We start from the raw sequence: 27,061 nt of genomic DNA on the forward strand, positions 1-27,061 counted from the left end.
AGAAAGCGTATCGCACAGCAGATGTTAATGCCAATTATTGACTATGGAGACATAGTATATGGCTCGGCACCTCAAACCCACCTTAGCAAACTTGACACCCTCTACAATTCAATTTGTCGTTTTGTTCTCCAATGCAACTATAACACACATCACTGCGAAATGCTCAAAGAACTAGATTGGTCATCACTCGAGTCTAGACGCAAAGTTCACCTTTCCTGTCTTGCCTTCAAATTCTTTATGAGCAAGCTACCCAGCTACCTGAACAAGCTCCTCATCCCTACCACATGCAGCACCTATCATCTGAGATCAGACTCCAAAAGACTGTTCATGGTCCCAAGGCTCAAAAAAGTATCTGGACGTTCCTCCTTCTCTTACCGTGCACCCCAAAACTGGAACAACCTACCAGAGACTCTCACATCCACCACCAGTTTAAGTTCTTTCAAATCTAAGGCTGTCTCACATTTTAATCTGGTCTGTAACTGTTTCATACGCCCATAATATTTATTATCTTTAACTGTGCATGCAATGTCTTGTATATAATGTATACCCTGTTCATTTATGTAACTACAGCTAAACCCCGTTATAACGCGGTCCTCGGGGTCCACCCCGAGACCACCGCGTTACTAACGGGGTCGCGCTAATTTAAAAAAATAAAAATGGCCGCCGCATCAGTGCATATTTACCCCGCGGTCCCGGCTTCCCCCTGTCACCGCGTGACAGGAGATGGGAGGGGGGATTCCCCTCCGGCTTCCGCTTCCCCTGTCACCGCGGGACAGGAGATGGGAGGGGGGATTCCCCTCCGGTCCGGCTCCCCCCCGCCGCAGTACAGGGCCCTCGCGCCGCAATACAGAGAGAATCGCCTCTCAGAGAGTGCCCAGAGCTGTGGACCCGTAGCAGCTCCCGGCGAAAGCAGCAAGAACTTCAGAGCTTCGATCGAGCACTGGCGCCCCCCAGCTGCTCCTCTTGGCCTGGCCTGAGCTACTCCCGGTGTATCCTAGAGGATCGAAGACGTGAGAGGCACTCAGACACCACCTCCACAACCCTGAAAGTTCCGCGAGAGCTGCACTTCTGATCGATTTCTCGTCTCCCCTCTGGCTGGAGAGGAAAGGCACCTCCCAATGGTACCACCCCCGACTAGCCCCCAACACCGCGAGCTACTATGGCTCTCTCCCCGCCCTACCTTCTCGCCGCCGCGGCTCTGAGGGCTGCTCTGACGAGGGAGGGGGTGCCTCTACCGCTGCCCCCCCCACACTTTTACAGCGAGTCTGGCTTCTCTGAGCTCACCCATCCCTGCCCCTTACTATCTCCCCCGTGCCCTCCCCACTATCCCCCCCGTGCCCTCCCCGCTATCCCCTCCCGCCCCTCTGGGCCGTTCACTTCCTCACCCAGTGAAGCCCCGGGCCTCTCCCCGAGCCTAGGGAGGGGATCCGGGAGGAGGCCGCCTTCGGCGTGAGTGCCGGTTGTGTCGCGCCTCAGGGGGATGGGAATATGCCAGATAGGGAGCTCTTACCCCTGTCTTCTGGCGCGGGGGGGTGGGGGCGGTGCCGGGGATGGTAGGCGCTGGTGGCCGTCCCCGAGGGGGAGGCTGGGGGTGCTGTCCCTTTGGCCATCCGTGTCAGCGGAGCGGACGGCGCGTCCATGCGGCTCCATGGAATGGGGGGACGTCACGTGGCCTGCGGTGGAGACTCCCGTGGCGACCTCAGCTGTCAGGTCTGTTGTCCTCCCATCTTCTTGAGGGCTCGTGGTCCGTGGGCCGAGAACCTTGGGGGCCTGCTGTTTCTCTCGGGTGGCCGCTTTGCTTCTTGCCCCCCCCCCCCATTCCCCCCCGCGCTGCACCGGGCCATCCCACCAGCCCCCGCAGCATCGGGGGCACCCGCAGCCATCATCCCCCTCCACCGCAGCACCACCCCCACCGGCACGCCCCCCCCCCCCCCCTGCAGCCACATGCCTCACCAATCATCCCCAAGGTAAGGCTGATTTATGTATATGTGTGTGTGTGTAGTGTGAGCAGTGTGTGTGCAGTGTGCAGTGTGTGCAGTGTGAGCAATGAGCAGTGTGTCAGTGTGAGCAATGAGCAGTGTGTGTGCAGTGTGAGCAATGAGCAGTGTGCAGTGTGAGCAATGAGCAGTGTGTGTCAGTGTGAGCAGTGTGTGTGCAGTGTGAGCAATGAGCAATGTGTCAGTGTGTGCAGTGTGTGCAATGAGCAGTGTGTGTGCAGTGTGCAGTGTGTGTGCAGTGTGCAGTGTGTGTGCATTGTGAGCAATGAGCAGTGTGTGTGCAGTGAGTGTGTGCAGTGTGTGCAGTGTGCAGTATGTGCAGTGTGTGCAGTGTGAGCAATGAGCAGTGTGTGTGCAGTGAGTGTGTGCAGTGTGCAGTGTGTGTGCAGTGTGAGCAATGAGCAGTGTGTCAGTGTGTGCAGTGTGAGCAATGAGCAGTGTGTGTCAGTGTGACCAGTGTGTGTGCAGTGTGAGCAATGAGCAGTGTGTCAGTGTGTGCAGTGTGTGCAATGAGCAGTGTGTGTGCAGTGTGCAGTGTGCAGTGTGCAGTGTGTGTGCAGTGTGAGCAATGAGCAGTGTGTGTGCAGTGAGTGTGTGCAGTGTGCAGTGTGAGCAATGAGCAGTGTGTCAGTGTGTGCAGTGTGAGCAATGAGCAGTGTGTGTGCAGTGTGTGTGCAGTGTGTGTGCAGTGTGAGCAATGAGCAGTGTGTCAGTGTGTGCAGTGTGAGCAATGAGCAGTGTGTGTCAGTGTGACCAGTGTGTGTGCAGTGTGAGCAATGAGCAGTGTGTCAGTGTGTGCAGTGTGTGCAATGAGCAGTGTGTGTGCAGTGTGCAGTGTGAGCAATGAGCAGTGTGTGTGCAGTGATTGTGTGCAGTGTGTGCAGTGTGCAGTGTGTGTGCAGTGTGAGCAATGAGCAGTGTGTGTGCAGTGAGTGTGTGCAGTGTGTGCAGTGTGCAATGTGAGCAATGAGCAGTGTGTGTCAGTGTGAGCAGTGTGTGTGCAGTGTGAGCAATGAGCAATGTGTCAGTGTGTGCAGTGTGTGCAATGAGCAGTGTGTGTGCTGTGTGCAGTGTGTGTGCAGTGTGCAGTGTGTGTGCATTGTGAGCAATGAGCAGTGTGTGTGCAGTGAGTGTGTGCAGTGTGTGCAGTGTGCAGTATGTGCAGTGTGTGCAGTGTGAGCAATGAGCAGTGTGTGTGCAGTGAGTGTGTGCAGTGTGCAGTGTGTGTGCAGTGTGAGCAATGAGCAGTGTGTCAGTGTGTGCAGTGTGAGCAATGAGCAGTGTGTGTCAGTGTGACCAGTGTGTGTGCAGTGTGAGCAATGAGCAGTGTGTCAGTATGTGCAGTGTGTGCAATGAGCAGTGTGTGTGCAGTGTGCAGTGTGCAGTGTGTGTGCAGTGTGAGCAATGAGCAGTGTGTGTGCAGTGAGTGTGTGCAGTGTGCAGTGTGAGCAATGAGCAGTGTGTCAGTGTGTGCAGTGTGAGCAATGAGCAGTGTGTGTGCAGTGTGTGTGCAGTGTGTGTGCAGTGTGAGCAATGAGCAGTGTGTCAGTGTGTGCAGTGTGAGCAATGAGCAGTGTGTGTCAGTGTGAGCAGTGTGTGTGCAGTGTGAGCAATGAGCAGTGTGTCAGTGTGTGCAGTGTGTGCAATGAGCAGTGTGTGTGCAGTGTGCAGTGTGAGCAATGAGCAGTGTGTGTGCAGTGATTGTGTGCAGTGTGTGCAGTGTGCAGTGTGTGTGCAGTGTGAGCAATGAGCAGTGTGTGTGCAGTGAGTGTGTGCAGTGTGTGCAGTGTGTGCAGTGTGCAAAAAAAAAATTTTTTTTTTTTTTTTTTTAAACGGGAGCCACGGGAAAACCGCGTTATAACCGAATCGCGGTATAGCGAGGCGCGTTATAACGGGGTTTAGCTGTATTTGTAACCATGTATTATTTGTCTTAACTCTGTGCCCAGGACATACTTGAAAACGAGAGGTAACTCTCAATGTATTTGGTTTCAGCTGAGAAGTGAAAGCATATTTATTGCTAACACTTAGCAACTAGAAGCTCATTTCGTAGTGCACTCCTAGGCTTTTAAAACTTAACATTTAATTATTAATGGAGATAAAATAAGTTCTTAACACAAAGTGATAGTAATAAATACATATAATGTACAGTGGCGGGAGGGAATGAGGAGATGATAGATGGCCAAGGTATATAGTCTGATATACTGATGCTTAATTATACAGATCAAAAGCAGTGATACCTATTAGGCCTTGGTGGGAGAGTGGGTTACTCAGCTGGGAAAGCTCAAAAAATGCTTGCCCTGTGTATGTGTATTGTGTGTCATGTGGCATAGCGTACCGAGCACCCAACCTGTATTGATAAATAGCCCAAATCAGTGTGCTAGTCCTAAGTTTAATAAATATGATGTTATGGCTAATAAATGTAACCTACCATATTGAAACTGGTAGATATAATCACTGTATGTGCAACTCAATAACAGGTTGGTGGTACGTGGATTGATCCTGCGCCCAATGACATTTAACAATCACTCTACACAGATAGTATATACGGCAAGCTATTAATTAATAAAAGACCAGAATAAGCTGATGCTAAACACTCTGCTAAGTATTAAAGCAGTAAACAGATTTTTACTGTGGTTGTAAAGTAAGCCGTCAACAAATAATCAATACTGTAGATAATTGTCCTTAGCAAAGATCCCTGCACACATAACCTTTTAACAAGTCATTGAACTATAAGTGCATGAATGGGTTTCAGTGTGTAGCAGATGCTAGCAGACTAGCAGTGTGGGATAGAGCATACATGGAATCGCAACTAATTGCTACAAAATCCCTGCTAGCTGCAGGACAGAGTAACACAATGTATCACAGTATAGAGGCAGGCTGTAACAAAAAACCACTGAGCGAGTAGAGCCAGTTAACCCTGGACACGATCGCATTTAAAAGGAGCACCAGCAGAGACCACAAGCACAAAATGTTGATACTACCCGTCTCTCTCAATTCTCTCGCGCTGACGTCACCACGCCAAAACGCCCAAAACGCCCTACGCGTTTCCCTCCTTGACGGAGGAGGGAAACGCGTAGGGCGTTTTGGGCGTTTTGGCGTGGTGACGTCAGCGCGAGAGAATTGAGAGAGACGGGTAGTATCAACATTTTGTGCTTGTGGTCTCTGCTGGTGCTCCTTTTAAATGCGATCGTGTCCAGGGTTAACTGGCTCTACTCGCTCAGTGGTTTTTTGTTACAGCCTGCCTCTATACTGTGATACATTGTGTTACTCTGTCCTGCAGCTAGCAGGGATTTTGTAGCAATTAGTTGCGATTCCATGTATGCTCTATCCCACACTGCTAGTCTGCTAGCATCTGCTACACACTGAAACCCATTCATGCACTTATAGTTCAATGACTTGTTAAAAGGTTATGTGTGCAGGGATCTTTGCTAAGGACAATTATCTACAGTATTGATTATTTGTTGACGGCTTACTTTACAACCACAGTAAAAATCTGTTTACTGCTTTAATACTTAGCAGAGTGTTTAGCATCAGCTTATTCTGGTCTTTTATTAATTAATAGCTTGCCGTATATACTATCTGTGTAGAGTGATTGTTAAATGTCATTGGGCGCAGGATCAATCCACGTACCACCAACCTGTTATTGAGTTGCACATACAGTGATTATATCTACCAGTTTCAATATGGTAGGTTACATTTATTAGCCATAACATCATATTTATTAAACTTAGGACTAGCACACTGATTTGGGCTATTTATCAATACAGGTTGGGTGCTCGGTACGCTATGCCACATGACACACAATACACATACACAGGGCAAGCATTTTTTGAGCTTTCCCAGCTGAGTAACCCACTCTCCCACCAAGGCCTAATAGGTATCACTGCTTTTGATCTGTATAATTAAGCATCAGTATATCAGACTATATACCTTGGCCATCTATCATCTCCTCATTCCCTCCCGCCACTGTACATTATATGTATTTATTACTATCACTTTGTGTTAAGAACTTATTTTATCTCCATTAATAATTAAATGTTAAGTTTTAAAAGCCTAGGAGTGCACTACGAAATGAGCTTCTAGTTGCTAAGTGTTAGCAATAAATATGCTTTCACTTCTCAGCTGAAACCAAATTCTGTCTAGTGCAGCTCATCAGTTGCACCCACCGCCAATCTTGACGGCTCAGGCACCACCATATTATCATCACATTATTTGATTTAGAGAGCATTATATACTTTTCTTTGGTTTTCAACTCTCAATGTATTACTTCCTGGTAAAATATTTTATAAATAAAAATAAATAAATAAAACATCACGTAATCAACAGCTAATATATTTGTGTAATTTATGTTTCATATTTTAATAGAATACTAACAAATACATTTACATTCACACATGAATGGTACCTTAAATCTTTGCGTAGTATCCAACTTATACAAAACACGAATACAATATTAACTTGCTGTAACGCTTGCGCTTACCACGAACAAGGCGGGATCCCGGTACTGAGGTGGGAAAGTATGAAACTGCGCACCCACAGCAGCGGAGGAACGCCTGGAGGGTGAATAGTCAGCTTTGCCGGGTCTGGGATGGAGAGATCAGGTTAGTCCCGAAACACAGAATGCCGGAATACAGGGGCGGAGCCAGGAGAATGCTCAGTGTCCGTTATGCCGTGGGCTGGGGTTGGAATCGGGAGAGTCGTAGTGTGTCCAAAAGCCGTGGTCAGGGTTGGAGAGGTGCGGGTAGTCAGGGGCAAGCTGAGGTCATATTCCAGAGAGGGTCCAAAAGTCAAGCCGGGGTTTTTCGCCAGAGAGGGTCTAAAGTCAAGCCGGGTCGGTACACAAGAAGTCAAACGAAGAAGCACTAAGACAAGGCACAAGGCAGGGCACAGCAAATGCAGGGAACACAAGGCTACAATGCTCAGCAAAGCAGAAAGGAAAGTGCAGGATACTTATAGCAGAAGGGAACCAGTAGCAAGGGAGGCGGAGAGGAGGCGCAGCCTCTGCGGAGGCAAAGATTGGCTGCAGGAGACAAGTGGGCCTGATGATAACTTGCCACGCAGCTGGGGAGCAGTGCACGGCGTCACGTGTGCACGCCGCGTGGGAGCGACACGCGACGTGACCGTGGGAGGAGCTAAACTCCGTGGAACGGCTAGAAGAGCTGCCGGTACGCGCGCGCTCTGTAACCAGAGCGGGGAAGTGCACAGTGGCAGCAGGTAAGGAGGGAACATGCCGCAGGGGACGTGTTCCCCGATTCCTTACACTTGCCTATTGAGACAACATTATACTGGACACAGATCTTGTGTGAATGCAGGGTTGTATCATTTGTTTTAAGATGCTATGCAAGCAAAAATGTTGGCTGAATGACTGGTCGTACATGTGATTATAGTAGGCCAACACCCACTCATGTAAGTTCTTTCCCGGTGGTAAATGTAAATTGTATCAAAGATAAGACTTGAGTTAATGTTATTAAGACCTCTGCTGTCTAAGTTCACAACATATGACTGTACAGCAGTGAATGGAAGTAGTATAGGCCCCATTTGACGTGCCTATGTGAAACTGGGGTCATTACTGATTGTGCATGTGAATATTCATTGTTTAGGATCTCACCATCAGCAGTTGCGCCTGATGTGTCTGTGTAGAAATAGAAAAGTAACAGATGGTTATTAATCAGTATATGACAAATTTATCATTAACAATTTATGTGTACGAGCATATGCGATTAATTTGTATCTGTTTCATATAGGGACATTATAAATTGTAGTGCTATTAACATATGATGTGACATAGTAAGGTCACTATGAATGACATAGTGAATGGTGAATTTTTTTAAATCTAGATACAGCTCAACCCCGTTATAGCACGGCCCTCAGGGGCCACCAGATCCGACTGCGCTATAACCGGGGTCGCGCTAAAAAAATTTAAATGGCCTCTGCGCGCCCTATCGGGAGGAGGGAGGATGGGGAAGAGGTGGAGTGAGGTGCCGGCAGCCCTACACGTCCCCCAACAGCCACCGTATTTCCCCCAGCATTCTCTGCACTCCCCTCGCACTTCCCCCAGCAGCCTCACTTCCCCAGCAGCTCCACACCGATCCCCCCACCAATCCCCTCCGCCAGCCCCACACCGATCCCGCACCAATCCCCCAGCCCCACACCAATCCCCCCCAGCCCCGCACCAATCACCCCCCCCCAGCCCCTACATATCAGGACATAATAACAATCATCTGTTCCTTAGCAGGTCTAAAAATTAGGTAAATACAGCCTCAGATGAACAACAACACATTACATATTACACAGTGTCATGATTTATTTAACAAAAATAAAGCCAACATTGAGAAGCCATGTGTGAAAAACTAAGTGCACCTTATGATTCAATAGCTTGTAGAACCACCTTTAGCAGAAATAACTTGAAGTAATCGTTTTCTGTATGACTTTATCAGTCTCTCACATCGTTGTGGAGGAATTTTGGCCCACTCTTCTTTACAAAGTTGCTTCAGTTCATTGAGGTTTGCAGGCATTTGTTTATGCACATGTCTCTTAAGGTCCCGCCACAGCATTTCAATCGGGTTGAGGTCTGGACTTTGACTGGGCCATTGCAACACCTTGAGGCCAAGTTGCGAGTGAAGTAAGTGTGCTTTCCAATCCACAGAGCGTTAATTCCTCAAAGAGAAACCAGCAGCAGCTGCTAACTAATGGAGTTAATCAGCCTGATTGCTCATGGAGTTTTGAATGAGGAAGTGTTTTAAAAGACTGAAAGCTGCCATGCACAGAGAGAGACTGTTTTCCCCAGAGAAGGGGGGAGATAGAAGTGCTCCCAAGCTGCGGAAGCTGGTACAGAGGAGAGTTTCTCTGGGCTCATGTGGGGCCGAGTTCTCCTAAAAGGGAAAGGACGATGAGGCTGTGCTGAAGCAGGGACATCTGCTCCGGAGGACTTACAAACAGATAAGCAAAAAACCCTTTGTTATTGCCGTGTGTAAAGACTGTGTAGATTGTTGCAACTGCCAGGGCATGTTTTGAGGGTGGGAACCAGCATAGCTGGCCATCCAACTAATGAGGGTGAAAGCTACGGTGTAGTTAGCTTTCCCTAAAGGGAATACAGTAGGTGTTTATTTTCTATTATTTGTTTTTTCTTAAAGGGACAGTGGGCCTGTTTTATGATTTAATCCCTGTAAATAAAACCCCTGCAGTTAAACTTTATACAGTGTTTTCGGCCTTAGATTGGGACAAAAGAGCCTGCAACGTGGTGTGGGCATCACAATATGTGTTAATAATTACAAATTTATTTTATGTCATAGTACTCACTTTTTGTAGACTTTGGAAGAGACCTTATGTCCCTGTCCCCTCCAATACCAAACACTAATTGGTGGTCCATGATGGGGTGCATTTTTTCTTCACATGAGTAGAGGTAAAGAGATGCAGGAGGACTGCATCCTGTTCCACAAGCATGTCACCCAGCCTTAGCCATTTTTTTTTAAGACGAAGCTTGATATCAGCTAACCTTTTTTTTTCAGGTCTCTGGGGTTCTCCTTTGTTGTTCACATGCACATACAGATGAACATATCTCATTCCATAGCTTGTTTTTGACACTGCTTTTAGTTTTTGTTGTGTATATATGTAAAATTGTATCAATACATGAATATATAGTAGGTTACTGAACATTTAAATACTGTGATGTAATAATGTTGGCTAATGTATTAAATATTGTAGCACAGGAAAGAGATGTTGTAACAGATAGTATGAGTATTTTTGTAACCACCAAACTTTGCATGTAGTTCCAGACCCCCATTTGTGTATGTAATGTGCGCATTCGTTAAAACAAACACGTGTACTTACATCAGCAGCACATATAAGTTATAGCATATGTGTTTAACTTCTCAATAGTACATTAATAAATGTACTTAACATAGTATTTCTACTGTTTACATCCCTTTAATTATTCATGATTACCCTTCATTTGTATGATTTTTGAACTTACATGCAAATGGTCCATAGAGTCTAGTAAATGAAATAATTACACCTTCAACAAGTATATCATTTTCTCTATGAGAAAACCGCACATTTCGGATGCCTTCGACATGCTGATGCGGGATGTAGGCTGCTGAGCAGTTGCACCATCGTGCTCGGCCTCAGGGGTCGGATGCTGTAGACTGGCCCTCTCTCCCTGCCCACTAGTCCTGCTACCCTCTAGCTAGCCATGAGACCTGGGGCTCCTGCTGGACTCACCAACCTCTACTCCCCCACCTGCACGGGCTGCAACTACACTGGCCGCAACTGCACTGGCCGCAACAGAATGTGCTACCATGCTCCACTGCTTCTCCAGCCACCGCTGCTCGTCCAGCCACCATTCGCACGCCTCCCCACTCCACCACTCCCATGCCTCCCCACTCCACCACTCCCATGCCTTACCATTGCACCACTTCCACGCTCCAACACTCCACCGCGCCTCACCTGTGCACCACTCCCACACCTCACCACTGCCCAACTGCCACGCCTCCCCACTGCACCACTCCCACTCTCCATTTTACACACTGACTCACTCACTGACTCACTCACAAAAACAAATAGAAAATAAATGACACACTAACAAAGAACTTTCACACTAAAGACATAGAATAACAAAAGACAAACCACTCAGTAATCACTCACTATTCACTCACTAATCCCTCAATAATCACTCACAAATCTCTCCTCCTACAACCGTCCAGTTTAACTCACCCTCACTCCCAACAGTACTGACACACAATGAAGCAAATGTCCACTTTATATAGGGGTTAGAATGAAAGGTTTCACGAGAACGTGTGATTCCAACATTTTCCATGTGCTTGGCTCATTTAATATAGTATTTAGACATTGTAAAGTATGATATATTTTTGCAACGCCATGAGGAGTTTGAACAGTCCTGATGATTGTGAAAAACGGTGCCCATACTGCAGACATGGATTAACAGTGTAACAAATAATGGCTTAATTAAAAAAAAAAAAACATTTTTATACATTTTTCTATATACAAACATTTGTTCAAAATAATTAACGTTTGCACATTATTTTTGATAGTGGCAATGCCATTAACATATTGTGGGTATTTTTATCAACACTGACAATGAATGTGTAACGGGTTGAGGGGGGGGGTGGGATTGCTCAAACGTTGATGTTTAGATCTCCCGTGTTCGTAGCGGAACCGCATAACCCCTACAGTACCATAGCAATGAGCTATTTCTAAATTCATGTAATTAAGTCATTAACAACGCTATTATAGTGAAGGGGTTCAATCCTTCCATGGTCTCTCCCACAGATACCCACATGAACTTAAGGGGACACACTTCTAAAACCACGAACCTCAGGGGACACAAATTTAACACCTTAGTTGCCTTAGCATGTACTGTATCTTCAAAAGTTATTAAACATTATCGATACACATTTTGTTCAAAGTGTGCGGGAGTAGGGGGTCTCCTGAGTTGAACCGCATTGGTTTCAGCCTTGCACTAGGATACTGGCACCCCATAAAGGAGTAGGAAGGGGGGTCATTCCTGCTCAACCTTAATATCCATCATTAAATAGTTGTAGTGGCGGTGCAATGGGAAGAAACCGATATATTTCCAAAAAAGGTGTTCGAGAGATGATCACCAAAAAAGATTCCCAGTTAAGTTGCACTCAGCCTATTGTTTATTTTTCCTTATAATTAAACAGTAGGTGTCTTAAGGTTACTTATATTTCAAAAAACCCCAAGGAGATAAGTACATAGGGAAATACTAACATTTAAAATCATTTTATTAAACTCATCTATCAAAAATAAACCCAAATAAACTATACTATATTAAAATTCTTGCTTCTCTTTTTTACACAGTATGTGCTAATTGTTACACCAGTGATAATTATATCTTAGTCGTTTGGTTATCACACAGTCTACAGACGCTAGTATATGCAGAAGTGAAGCACCTTAATCCTAGGTTTATCACTCTCAGTTGTACAGAGTATCAGTCGCACAAAGTATCAATCTATGAAATGGAATACTTTTCTCAATGGTGGATGGTTACTATTGTAACACTGCTAAGTTGCAAACACAGCAATAGTCAGAACACAGTTATTCCTTACAGAAGGTAAGTATCAGTGTATATTGTGTATTGTGTAGGACTGTGAACTCGCTCTGTAGGCTGCCCCTAGGGTCAATGCAGCCTTACTAAGAATTATTTTTGCTGTCTTAGCTATGTAATTAGTATCCATGAACAGGATAAAATGCGGCTCTGATTTTACACGGGTTAAACAAGGGGTTAATGCCTTATAAGCACATATACAATATTAACACCAGATGTTACGTTTGCATATGGTATCGTGTAGGACTGTGAGCTAGCTGGGTAGGCTGCCCTAAAGGTCAATACAGCCCTACTAGGAATTATATATATTTAATTCTCACTACTTATGTTTTAGCTATATGTGCTTATTCACCATAGACAGAGTATAGTACAAATGTGGTTCTGATCTCACATGGATAAAGCAAAGGGTAAATGCCTTATCAACACATATATGCATACAATAATAGCACCATGTGTTTTAACCCAGGTCAGGTACTTCATATGAATCAGTAATTGCACTTCAAAATACACTGTAATTATAAACCACTTCAGTTACCTTTTCATACTGGGTAAAGTACCCGTGTATACATTACTTAATGCTGGGTTAGAGTATAGCTTAGTGACATTATCACACTGTAATTGGATATAGGTATATACAACCTTGTTAACTCCGTGTCTCTGCATCCAGCGTCTAGTGGCTGTTAAGCATGCTGTGTGAAGCAAGTTCCTCCGTGACGGCTGACGTTATCAGTGTTCGCGTCGCCTGAGTCAGTAGACTGTGTGATAACCAAACGACTAAGATATAATTAGCACTGGTGTAACAATTAGCACATACTGTGTAAAAAAGAGAAGCAAGAATTTTAATATAGTATAGTTTATTTGGGTTTATTTTTGATAGATGAGTTTAATAAAATGCTTTTAAATGTTAGTATTTCCCTGTGTACTTATCTCCTTGGGGTTTTTTGAAATATAAGTAACCTTAAGACACCTACTGTTTAATTATAAGGAAAAATAAACAATAGGCTGAGTGCAACTTAACCCCATAAAGGAGCCTGTAAGAGATGTGTGCAGAGGTACGCAATGGAGACTGGTTTTAAGGTGAAATTAAATAAGGCTTTATTGCGCCTGTTGCTTTAAACACAGCAAACATGTGAAAATCCACAAACAAAATCTGCTCCCCGTTGGAGTATATTTACACTTGTAGTCCAGTGATTCACCAGCCCAAATCATAGAGACATTTATATATATATATAGACAGACATAGATAATCAGTCTTATAAGAAGAAAAGTCTTATCTGTCTCGTAGTTGTAGGGGGAAGGCTTCTCTCTTTCCTGTGTTGCTGCCTTTTCCTCAGGTTATCTCAGCATTCAGGTGTAGAAGTCTTGTGAGCTCCAGACATCTGTGATCCCTCTGTCAGTCTTATCTGTCAGGAACCTCTGCTCTGCCTGTTTCCTTGGTCAGCCCAGTTGTGGACTAAGGAATCTCTCTTCCTGTCTCAAAGGCAGGCTTTTCTAACCAACCTCTAATTAGCCAGGTGGTGTTGGTTAATTGACTACCAGAAGTTAACCACCACACTGCTGGATTATAGGCACCTTTGTGAACAGGGACAAATCCCCTGTTACATACCTCCCCTGTTTGTGGGAAGCTCGGGCTTGCCATGGCCAAAGCCCATCCTTCCACTCTCATTCAAGATATCTCAGTGACTTGAATGAGAGTGGATGGAGGAGGAGAACCCTCAGTCCCGCTGGGATTGGAGCCCTTCCTCCAGTTTAGTAGTGTCTCTTCTAGATGGTGCTTGAGATCAGCAGTCCTCAGTCGCTCAAGGAGAACCTTTTCCAAGTCCAGTCTTTCTACTGACCACGTGGTCATGAGCTTTCCCCTCTGTCGGGCGCTGCTCTTTTTGTAGGCAGACTGTATGGCGACAGTCGCAGAGCGTATATGCATATTGCTTTCTTTCGCCATCTTTCCCATGTACGCCACTTTAGCACCAAATGTCCACTTCATGGTATCACAAGAGCGCCCAAGAACAGCCCCCTGAGCCCTCAGTTCTTGAAGCTGTTTTCCTGCACTTTTCCCATTCAATGTAGTAGTTCAGCTTCTTTGGGATTGAGTTGCGATTCCAGCTCCATTTCCAGAGAACGTCCTATCTTTTCAGCTTCCTCAGCTAAGGATTCTTCTGGCTTTGTTTCTGCACTCCTACCTCTACCCTGTTGGGCAGCTGCAGGTTTGGCTAGTGCTTTCTTAGGTGGCTCAAACTTCATAATCTTGTTTTGAAGGTGAGTGGTGTCCCCAGCTCTCACTGTACCCTTTTCCTCACGGGCATTAGTTACTGTGGGATACCGATGCTTGGGCAGAGCCAATACCTTTTTCCGTATTGGAGGCATCTGTAAGTTACTGGTCTGCAGAGTCTCACTCTGTTTCTTGAGTGTATCCTGCCATTCTCCTTTCAGGGTCTTAATTTCTTCCCTGTGCTTTCTCTGAGCTTGCTTCCACCTATCATTCATTATTTTGTGGAGCACTGTGAACTTCTTCGCTTGGGCCACAGATACTCGTCTCGGTTTCTGGACCTTTTACGCTCCCACTTGTACCGAGTCACCTGGCCTCTAAGTTTAGCCTCCAGCAATGCTTTGGTGATGGTCAGGGTAGCCTTCAGTTTATCATGATGCTTTGCGAAGACACACTGGGTAATCAGACGTTCCTGCAGCACTTGTATGTCATTAGCAGCCTGCAGATTTTCTTCCTGCAGAGTTCGCTGCTTCTCCTCGGCATTCTGGAGGTGTGTACGCAGACTTTGCAGTTGGTTCTGCAGTCGGTGCTCTGCTTCAAACTTCTCATCTTCCAACAGTTTCTTTATTTTTTCAAGCTCGTGCAGCTTTTCATTTTTTCCATTGACGTGGTCGGTCAACTCAGAATTTTCTTTTTTTTAATCTTAAATTATATCTTTTTTCAGTCTCTGTACTATTCAGGGCCTCCTTGTAGTCCGCCTTCCATTTTCACATCTCTGCTTGGAGATTGATTCTCCTGGCGTGAGATTTCCTTCCTTAGGTTGAGGGTCTGAAGCTCCTTCTGAGAGACTTTGAGATCTGTATTAAGATTGACAATAGTTTCTTTAGAATTGTCCAGCTCCTCAACGAGACTATGAAGTCCCTTTTTGGAGACTTCCAGTTTTGTGCGGCAGGTGCCGATCTCGTGGTGTGAGGCATCCAGTGCTGTGCGGAGTATATGAACCTCCTTCTGGGATACGTCCACCTCTGTCCGGACACTGTTGACCTCTTGTTGTGAGGCATTCAGTTCTATGCGGAGAGTATGAACCTCCCTCTGAGATACGTCCACCTCTGTCCGGACACTGTTGACCTCCTGTTGTGAGGCATTCAGTTGTACGCGAAGAGTGTGAACCTCTTGCTGAAAGACTGTGATCTCCTTCAGTGCCTCCTCATACTTCTGCTTCATTTTCTCTAGGCTGCAGGGCATCTTGGTCCCCTTTTTCCGCGGGATCTGCGGACATGTCTGTTCCTTCCACGGTAAGTGAAGACCCGCTTTTCTTTTTCTTTTTTCGCCTCTTTGTTTTGGATGACTCCGTCCCATCAGGAATACTGGAGTCTCGATCTTTATTTGGAATTTTAGCAGCTTCACTGGATCCACCATGCTTTTCTTGCGATTGTATTAGCTGGCGTATATATTCGGTGATCTGCTGCTCCCTCTCTTGCCGATCGCATTCGTCATCATAGAGAGCGGTCTTTTCGGTTCGTACCGAGTTCAGGCACCCCCACCATTCTTGGGGTGTTTTGTGGGTGTGACTCGGTTCGGGTTCCCCATAAGAGATGTCTTCCTCCTTATCGGACTGGAAGGGCCACTCTTCCATGGGGTAGGGTTTATTACAGGAAAGCTGTATCTTGTCCTCCATTTTGGGGCTATCAGGTGTATTTTTCTTGCTGACCTCTGGAGGCGCTATTGCAGCTGTTGCCACTGTATTTGCTAGAACCCCAAATTTTGGTAGTCCTACAGGTGGGCAGACTTTGCTTGTAGAGTTCATAACTCTCACAGGCGTCTCTGTAGACTTTTTCTTTACTTTGGAATGTTTTACCATATTAGCAGTACTGTACATGCATTCACTCTCATCGTCTGAATAAGGCCTACAGGGACACTGCTCCGTGTGGTGGGGTTCTTTACACCAGGAACACATTTTCTTCCCCATTTTTGCAGAGTCTGTATTTGACTTCAGCTGGGTGGCCATTTTAAATTCCCAGAATCAGTACCTTGCGTCGGTCACCGTCTGTAAAAGTTTCCCTGCTTCAGCACAGTCTTGCATCAATTTTCACACTTTTCTGCATGTACTCCATTCACAGCTGGTAGTCCTAGGCGGTGTGGCAGCCTTTACTTCCAGAATCAGTACCGCTTGTGGGTCACCGTCTGTATTCACTGCTTCAGCGCAATTTTTTTTTTTTAAAGAAAACAACAAAGCCTAGCTCCTCTGGAGCGCAAACTCACTTCTTGAACCCTGACTGTGGCTGGAAGGCAAAGCCACTTTTTCAACAACCATATTACACATTATGTGATAGGCAAGTAAGGTTTACCTGCTTCAACAGTCTTTCTCTCCTCTTGGGATTGTGGAAAAGAGTCCATCTGTGGTTTTGTGGCTTTCTTCAGTGCAGTGTAGATTTCCTGCCTGAATGTGTATCCCTTTAATTCTGGTCTCTGCTGCATGGGATTCTTTGCTTTGTTGCTCAGGCTGTTTGCAGGAACTATGCAGACAAAAGCACAAAAAAATTCACAGGCAGTCTCCGGGGCCCCTTTGAACTTCAAGGGCCACCTCTCATCCCACTTCTGACACCATATGTAAGAGATGTGTGCAGAAGAACGCAATGGAGACTGGTTTTAAGGTTAAATTAAATAAGGCTTTAAAGCGCCTGTTGCTTTAAACACAGCAAACATGTGAAAATCCGCAAACAAAATCTGCTCCACAATGTAGTATATTTACACTTGTAGTCCAGCGATTCACCAGCCCAAATCATAGAGACATTTATATATATATATATATATATATAGACAGACATAGATAATAAGTCTTATAAGAAGAAAAGTCTTATCTGTCTCGTAGTTGTAGGGGGAAGGCTTCTCTCTTTCCTGTGTTGCTGCCTTTTCCTCAGGTTATCTCAGCATTCAGGTGTAGAAGTCTTGTGAGCCCCAGACATCTGTGATCCCTCGGTCAGTCTCATCTGTGAGACTCAGGAACCTCTGCTCTGTCTGTTTCCTTGGTCAGCCCAGTTGTGGACTAAGGAATCTCTCTTCCTGTCTGTCATGGTAGCTTGTGACAGGGTATAATATACACCAAAATATCTGGGTTGAATTGAACACGACTTAGATATAATAAATATAGTTTATTCCTTAAAGAAGGAGAACACACAAGATGATACAAATAACAGACAAGAAATAGACACTTATTTAAGGGTTGGACAATGAAGCAATCAGGTACAGGATTGGCAATTCATTCAGCAATACAGATTCAAATGAAGACATCACAAAAAAGCACGAAAGACACTGGGCATAGAGCTTACACTCGTTTATATGGAGCTTAACTCCTATACCCTGGCATTGAGTGCAAGTCATTGGAGGACAATTATCTGCACCCAATCCCTCCTTGCCACCTCACCTGAGAGGCAAAGTAATACCTGCCCACTGGGTGGATATTATTCTAATCAGGGGCTTATTTCCCTAGCCCCCCTCCCACAAGACTGGCATCTGAAGGTCTGCTTGGGACAGGAAAACCTTTGTCCCAAGGTGTGAAACACAACACTTATCATAAAGTACCCACGTCCTGCTTTCCTTTGTGCTAGCATACACAAGCACGGTGGGGGAGCCTATGATCAGGGGGTTTATTGTAGACCATTTGTCTCCCCCCTGAGCATTAACATACCATATGGGCTCTGGGTTTTTATACCAGACCCAAAATACAATGCCTGCTTTAATATATACACATATTAAAATAATCCGTTCTGTGGGTCTGAGCGGACTGAAATTTGCCAGGTCCTCATGCCGGAGGACCTTTGCCATAGTGGCCAAATATCAGCTTTCCATGACCCCCAGAACCGGAGATACAAAAAACAAGTTACAATCCCCTATTAACTTTAATGCAGGATTCTCCGCTATAAGCTAAAAGAAATCAATGGGCTCCGCCGCTATAGGCTTTCAATGGAGCAACTCCGCCATTGAAGTCAATGGGGAAATCACAATTTTCACATTTGCCCATACTTCGTCTGGTTGATCGGAGAGTGCTGGAAATGGCCATGCAGTCATGCTGGAACAGTGACTACCTGCGACCAAAGTCCCAGCCCACTGGTACTCACAGAACCAGAGATATAGGCTTACACTTTTCACACTTTCGGACTTAGCCGTTTCAAAGCCACGCGGCTTTCCGCCATTAGAATCAATATGGCCGGCGCCTCCATAGGAAATGCATGGGCCGGCGCCGCCATAGGATTCAATGGGACCTCCGCTCCCATTAGAGTCAATGGCGCGACCCTCGTGGCGAGCGTGACCCTTTACGGGGGTCCTTCATTCTCGGACCCGGTGGTGGTCGAGTGTGGGGGTTCCTAGGGTCTAGGGGCAAAAATAATTTTATTCCTGGGTGCCCTAGAACCTAGGTTTCCCACGCCAATTGTGATTGAACTTGACCTAATGTGATCAAAGCTCTTTTTTAGACAATGTATCCGCTTCTGCGGTCTGGATGGCTGCCAACCCGTTCCTGGAGATCGGCGTCGAGGAATCCCCATTGAAATGAATGGCTTCATTGACTTACAATGGGGAACCGCTGCTCCTCCTCTCGGGCGCCACCTGCAGGTCTTCTGATGAAAATGGGCCCAAATCGCCAGTTTCCCCATAGGATCGTATGGAGCTGCAATGGCGACCTATGGGGAGCTGCAAAATGGAGCCTGCAAAGGCGGGAAAATGGAACAAAGGGCTATAATCACTCCTTAACTATTAACCCTTTCCCTCTCGCATCGATCCCAGTGTATGTGTTGGTGCAGACACTGGAATGGGAACAATACACATTTACAGGGGAATACACATTTGGGTGCTGAAGCAGGGTAAAAACACATTACTGGACCACAGTCCAGTTAAACCATTGCTTCCCAAGTGAGAGCAGGTGTGGCCAAATGGGGTGTAACCCCTTTAATACCGGGCCAAACCGCCTCTCCCATGACACTGTCTCAAAGGCAGGCTTTTCTAACCAACCTCTAATCAGCCAGGTGGTGTTGGTTAATTGACTACCAGCAGTTAACCGCCATACTGCTGGATTATAGGCCCCTTTTTGAACAGGGACAAATCCCCTGTTACAGAGCCTATATCTCAGGGTTCCCGAGGCTGAAACAAATGCGGTTCAGCTGAGGAGACTCTCTGCTCATAAACACTATTATAAACATTTCATTAAAGCTACTTCTTTCCCATAGAGGATACCCGCTACGGTTACTAAATAATAGTATTGTTATAGTGATTTTGATTATAGTGTACATGAGCAGGGGTTCTCCTGAGCTGAACCGCATTTGTTTCAGCCTCGGGAACCCCATAATTCCTGAGATAAAGGCCCCTTTATGGGGTGCCAGTATCCCAGTGCAAGAATTTCATCCACCGGTCACGTGACGCGGGCGTTTTTAAATCCCATGGAATACCAGCACCCAATAACAGGGCTTAAATCTCATAAAGTAGGGAGTTCCCGAGGCTGAAACCAATGCGGTTCAGCTCAGGGGACCTCCTGCTCATCTACACTATGATCAAAATCAATATTGTTAATGCACGATAGTCAGTAAGAGCCGTGCATGGAGACGCAGCGTCTCCATGTAGCTCTTACGGGCTGTTTTTTTTTTCCCTATCATCTATTGCACTTTAGAACTTATAGCACAACAGCAGTGGGAAAAAAAACAACTCGCACGATAGTGCATCTTTTGGATCGCCCTTAAAAAAATGCACTTCACCTGTTAGTGAATCTCGCGTTTGGCTTAATTTTTTTCAGTACGATCACAAAAAGCATATGTGTACGCAAAAGCTCACTGCTTAGTGAATGGCCCCCATTGAGAGAGAGATGTGAATAAGGAAAATGAGAGAGATACTTGGAACATTATAACAACTTGGCCAAGTGACAATTTGTCTAAATAGACAAAACGGTTAAATGATACATATTGTAACTCTTTTTCTTCACTCACCCATTGCAGACATATAAGAAAATGCAACTTAGTCAAGAGGACTCCTTTATATAAAAAGGATATCTGAAAAGTACTATGTTGCAATACTATACAAATTCAACTTTTCCTTCCTTGTACCAACAGAGAACCATTCCGGACATTCCAACCACCACTGGACATTATCTACCATTCAGATAGATTTTGCACAGATACAAAAGAGACTCTTGAGGTTTATTGTTCAACTTTGTTTTATTAACTTTTTTATTAACTTTTAAATAAATTGTATTTTTTTAAAACTTTTGTTCAACATCATCTAATGAGTTTATTATTATATATGTTTGCATACTCACACAGCACAACTGTTAGTTTTTCCACTTAGCATCAATTCAAGGTGGTTATCATTTTTTCTTTTATTTTTTCCCCTCTTTTGTTTTTCCCCTATTTCCCTTTCCCACCTTGAAAATTAGAGCCACAAGACCTCCCCCATGAGCTTATAGGGATCCTTGCTGAAATGTAAAAACAAAAAGTACACACAGTGAGTGCTCATTTGCATGTCATTACCCAGAATCCTTGGCTGCAGTGAAAGTATTGTATGCTAAAAGATAATGTGGAAAAGGCAGGTTTGTGGACCTGTCTGAGATGTGAATGTGCTCACAGTGGTATTTTTTCTTATAATACTGTAAATTTATTCCAGCTTGTATGTCATTGTTAGTTAATGCAAAAAAATAAGGGGCCTATTCACAAATCAGTGATAAAATCAGTGCATTGGCATCCGACTTTGCATTGATTTATTGCGCACTAAAACATGAGGCCAAAAATGATATTCACTAAGAATGAACGCCATTTTTTTAAAGGCCGATTTTTTTAATGCACTATTGTCCGACCAGTTTTTTGTATTGTATTGTATTGTATGTTTTTATTATATAGCGCCATTAATTTACATGGCTCTTCACAGCAGTAATAGAATAGTAGAGAGTGTGTAAAGAGAAAAGAGGAGAGGTCCCAGGACAGAGCCGATGGGTACCCTCACAGAGAGATCAATAGAGGAGGAGGAGGTGTTAGCAAAAGAGACACTGAAAGTACGATGAGAGAGGTAAGAGTAGATCCAGGATAAAGCTTTGTTACCAGTGCTGTCAGTACTATCGCGCTATAAATCCTAGTGAGCGGCAACAGATAGAAAATATTGCAGCCTGGTAGAGCTGCATGGAGATGCTGCGTCTCCATGCACGGCTCTTACAGGCGATCGTGTATTAAAAATATTGATTTTGATAATAGTGTGTGGAGCAGGTCTCCTGAGTTGAACCGCATTGATTTCAGCCTCGGGGACCCCTTACTTCCCGAGATACATGTATGGGGTGTCGGTATCCCCTGTGCTTTTAAATCTCCCGTGTCATGTAACCGTGGGATTTAAATCCTGCGTTGGGATACCGGCACCCGATAATGGGGCCTGTATCTCGGGAAGTTGGGGGTCCCCAAGGCTGAAATCAACGCGGTTCAAATCAGCAGACCACCGGCTCCCTCACACCAGTATTAAAACACAAATAAAGTTTTTAAAAATTCATTACCATAGTGGCTATCCACTAAGGTAATGAAACTGCTTTAATTTCATTTTTATTAATAGTGTGCAGAAGCAGGTGGTCTCCTGAGTTGCACTGCTAAAGCAATGAAGGCACAATAACAGGTTTATTGGGGGCAGAGGGGGTGAGTGAAGGGTGTACTTGGCCCTTCACTCAACCCCTCAGCCCCCAATAAACATTACAATATCTAGGACCCATCAATACACAAGCCACCCACCCCCTGTACCCCCAACAACCCCTTTACCCCCCCCCCCTGCCCCCTAACACACATAAAAGCATTTTTTCTGCACAGGATTGATACCAGAGGCCGGCGGGGGTCTCTGGGTAGTCCTTGTGGGCCGCACATGTGTCCGGGGGTCCTCAGGTGAATAGCAGATCAGGCAGTATCATGCTGTAAGAGCATTTATAGACAATTAAACCACGTATCACTGCTTTGTGATTAGGCCCCTAAATCTTTTGCGTGCTTGGTCATGTTCTACCTCAAGTGCAACTCCCCCCCCCACAACTTGTGGAGTAACTAATAGAAGCACTCAGCTACTGTATGTTATGGCTTTTCCATAGGCTCTAACTGTACCTATTTATGACCTATACCTATGTAGTACCTGTACCTATTTAGCATCTTTTTGTGTGGGGTAAACTGCAAAGGTTAGGGAATTTCTTAGAAGTACCAAAATCTAGCGCAAGTAAAGGAACTACAGTAATGTGCCATGTGTTAGTTAATATAAACATATTTTTATGTGCAAAATGTTTGGGGGGTCTGCTTCTTTATGTCATATGTAAAAATATTGATTCCCAAAGTCATTACTTTTGACACAGCCCCCGAATAGCTATCGATACAAAGGCCCTATTCAATGTGCCGTGAAGTGTCTTCTTATTGCTCAGGAATATCTAAGCCCCATTCAATTGAGAGAATCCTAAATCTTCCCTACTAATGTGGTGGGGCTCTTTCTAAGCATGTTGAAAATGGAGCATAGATGGCAATGTAGTTGTAAGATAATTCCATAGACAACTTAGCAGCTGATGAGGTCACTGCATCACCAGCCTACATCATGGAACCTTCAGAAAGAAGGCATGTTTATATAATCGCAGAATCTTCAGTGTTACTACAGAGACCAAGTAAACACAGTTATTCAAGTGCCATCTTCTCTGAGGGGTTGACAGTTGAAATAAGAGGCAGTTAAGACATTTCTCATTTTTGAGCTATTAAATATTAGTGTTAGGTAAAAACCTAGAAGATCTAACGTCCTGTGCAGACGTAGTCGTCATTTTTGGTACATTGGGACCAAAAGGTTGAAGTCCTCACAACATTTTCCAGATGTTCAGTAGCACCATGGCAGGTAAGGTACACAGAGGTCGTAGGGTCAACATCAATAAGATTTGGGGGTGCTGTGCTGAAAGATGTCTGATTTTTGTCAGTTACACTCAATTAAACAGAGTAAGGATGCTAAAAATCAGTGAGCAGGGATATGTCTTAAGATGAGCCTTTCTTTGTCTGTCCTTTTAAATAGTGACACAAAACAGCAAAGATGTTAAATGTGAAAAATAACTTTATGGAAATACCTTGCTGGAGGCAAATGTTTGTTCTGTGACCAACTGTCCTCTAAAAATCACTTATAGATGTTCTCTGTGCATTTTCCTTATTTGCAGCAAAGGTTGACAAAACTCTCCATTATAAAGGTCATAGAAAAGACAACATTTCTATACCCTTTAAATAGAGGGGTCTGTTAACTTTGCTAGCATATTTTAAACTGGAGTTGGAACAGGCAACAAGGTATGAAAATAAAGCAAATGTCCTCTGACAATATACAACATATTGCAGATACAGTATACTGTACACAGCTTTTAATCTTACATAAACACATTTGTCTGCATCTTAGATATGCAATGCACCAATCTATTTACTAATCCCAAATAGTTTTTTACAGCAAGTAGCCCTGCTTTATACAGATGCACATCTCTCTGCATGTTTTACACAAATCGGAAACCTAGAAGTATTTTAAGTATTTTTTTTTTCAGTCACTTTACAAACATGGTGAGCTGATACCTGGGAGGGGTCTGATTACCTCTGGCTTCTCACTTTGTCTGATGTCACTGTGTGCAACAGCAGTTTGCGCAGCAAAGCCCCCTTCTTGCCTCCCTCAACTTAATGAACACACAATCCCAGCAAGCTCTAACCCCACAACCCACACATCATATATATATTTGTGTCAAAAGGAGTGCTACTGAGAGTGGCCAAATGTATACAAAAAAAGACAAAAATACCCAATGCTACATCCAATGTGACAAAATACATAGATAAATACTTCAATGTTTGTATTCTCATGAGTAAGGGTCATTTAGTTAAACCCTTTGGCCAAAACATTATAAGCCTGTAGCCATGTCACGGGATGACCAGTAAGCAGGTCCTAACACTACCTGTAAAAATTCTCATTTACTTCTGCAGTGGAGGGAGAATGGCCACAGTGGACCTGTCCTGCACAGATACATGGAAAAACCTGCAACTTAAAAAGTAGTGGGAATGGGTGAGCTTAAATCCAGGGAGGAGGGGCCACCAACCCTCCCTCCCCTTAACTTTATTGGCTCTATGACAATAGCGTGGTGGGCTAAGTGCAAAGAAAACACTTTATTGACAAACACTTACCATTCCTAGGCCCCATAAAAATGCAATTTGTAAGTCATTTTCAGATTCACAAAAACAGCCACATTTCTGTTTTTAGAACAGTTGGATATGTTTAAGGACTCCAATTACATTGTAAAATTATTTACATATGGTTGTATGTGGTCTGTGTGGGATTGAACTGTTAAATGGCAGAGGGTAAGGACTAAGGTCCCAGAAAACTATAGAAAGTCTTGAAACAGCATATTGAATTTAACTGCAAATATCAGGTGTAATCTACAGATATCTATTTGTGAATAACATTAATGTAACATCTTAAGTAATAACAATATGCATAGTATGAGAAAAATATTTATCCACACATATATACAGTATATATAACCACAAACGCCAAAAATACCAATGTGTATTTATAAATGTAAATCTTAATTAAGGTCTCCATTAACGACTGGAACGCTGAGTTTAGACTAGTAAATACTTTTCTTTTTACATTTCAAGTTTCCTGTTAATGCCTATTATTTGCTTTTACTGTATATCTTAATATATATATTTTTAACACATTTTGCACAATATGTATACTATTTACACACCTTTATATTATACCTACAGGTTATTACAAATCACACTTTGTGGGAATTAGATTATTTACATCTGTATCACATCAACACAAGTCCTTTTATATTACTTTTTGACACACTTTAATCAAATAGTTAAGTGAGCACTGTAGCGCTGATTTTAATTTATTTTTATATATATATATATATATATATATATATATATATATATATATATATATACTCACACACATCTGTTTATTATAGTTAATAGTGTTCCTTTGCTGGATTATATACTGTGTTGCTTGACTTGCAATATTTAGAGTAGTAGATCTATTTTGTTTACTGTAACGATGAACAATTGTATATATTCAGAGCAAATATTGTCTATGGTTTAAACCTTTGCCTTCCTCCACCGGTCACACAGAACAACTGCTGGGTGAGTGTGTGGGCACAAAACTGTAGGACTTTGTGTGTATAGTATGGGGAGCCATTTCTGCATTTCCACGTTATAATTTTCCATACATTGTGCTAGCGCAGTGATTGGGATTTCGCGAGCACCCCTTAGGGGTTCTGCAGCCACCTAGGGGGGAGAGCTGGGACAACTCTCCCAGCTGTCCCAGGCCCATCAGAGGGGCAGTACCCCACGCAGCAGTGACCCGGCGGCTCCTAAGCTAAGCAGCGGCATCCATCCAGTCACTGCTATCCTTCCTCTCCCTGCTCCTGTTAGCGCCGGAAGTCGCGTTCAACTTCCGGCTGACAGGAGGAGGGAGCTTCGGATCAGTGCAGCGCCGCAGGCCCCAAGGTAGGAGCACGTGCTCTCTCGCTCTCTGCAGTTTTCACTATTGTAAATCACTATTATAACCAGAATACACTGGGTTTAGAGCTAGAATAAAATGACTGGACTGAGGTCTTATGATCACCTGGAGTCAGTCTGGCCATGCTATGTTTGCCAGTGGTATTCGTGTCATAGTGTAGGATTCTGTCATCTAACATATTTTTTTTAATAGATCCTCTGGGAACACGAGGCTTCAGCAATTTGCTTTTAGCAGCAGAATCTATTCTATCAGTGCCTGCTGAACAAGCCGCACCTGGACAGCACAGCCCTTCTTTTACTGAGCAAGAGGTTAGTCCTTGTATAATTTTACCGAATGGCAAGTGACAAGAAAGAACAGAGCTGACAGATGCCAACATGCAAGGACCCAAATTAACAAGGCTGGGGAGATCGTGGACCAAAAAGAAATAAACATTTTAATTAGAAAAACACTGAGCGAGCACAAACTACAGTCTATGGAGGAGATACACTAACGTAATATTGCATGCGTTAACTACCAGTCAAGTCAATGCATTACTAAATAGTTGTGTATGTTCCCTATTTAATATACTGTGATACCGTCTTCCCTTTGCGGGGGTAGATTTTAGCTCCTAAATGAGGAAAAGACAGATTCACAGCATATTAATTACGTGGGGCTCTGAGATTTTTAATGCAAAAAAATTGTGAGACTAGATCCAGATAAGTAAGACCCACTGAAACTTGTCAGGACTGATGTGTTCAAAAGGGTTAACAGGGTATTTACATGTACAATTACCTTTTAAATAATTGATAAAAACATTTAATGTTTCTTTGGTAAGATGTCTGAAAACACATCTGCACATTAATTCCCAGTTGCAAATGTACCAGATTCCATTTATTACTCTACTGTGATATCTTGTGTTATGTCAGGATACAGATGTTGCACACGTCATTGTTCCCTGTGCGTGAATACGCTGTACTATTCTGCACCAACACTGACAATGAACCCTATGCAAACTCTGTGATATTCCGTTTATGACAGAATATGCTTGGGTAACAGATACTTTGCAGGGATGTCCTACATACCAATGGTTTTGGTCCTTCCATCTTGACAGCTTTGTGGAACTACTGTAGGATTGTCCCACCCGAAAAAGACAGCACCATTGTTATTGCTTATCCTTTAATGTGAGTCCTGATACTATGGGGAAATTCTTGCTACGTATGTAGGGTGCTTCTATGTGAAATGAACCAGATTCTTCCCAGTCTTTAGGGAACTCTG

At 44.2% G+C, this 27,061-nt stretch overlaps 1 protein-coding gene across 3 annotated transcripts in view; it reads left to right on the forward strand.

Annotated features, from left to right (window-relative positions):
• Positions 1-27,061, forward strand: part of LOC142491685 (uncharacterized) — a 143,641-nt gene that overhangs the window by 106,193 nt on the left and 10,387 nt on the right. For all 3 annotated transcript variants that reach the window (XM_075594608.1, XM_075594609.1, XM_075594606.1), the window contains exon 4: positions 26,000-26,115. In XM_075594608.1, coding sequence (XP_075450723.1) covers positions 26,000-26,115 — 116 coding nt within the window. The remainder of the gene's footprint in view (positions 1-25,999; positions 26,116-27,061) is intronic.

The sequence above is a fragment of the Ascaphus truei genome, chromosome 3 (genome assembly GCF_040206685.1).
Source record: "Ascaphus truei isolate aAscTru1 chromosome 3, aAscTru1.hap1, whole genome shotgun sequence".
Taxonomy (NCBI): domain Eukaryota; kingdom Metazoa; phylum Chordata; class Amphibia; order Anura; family Ascaphidae; genus Ascaphus; species Ascaphus truei.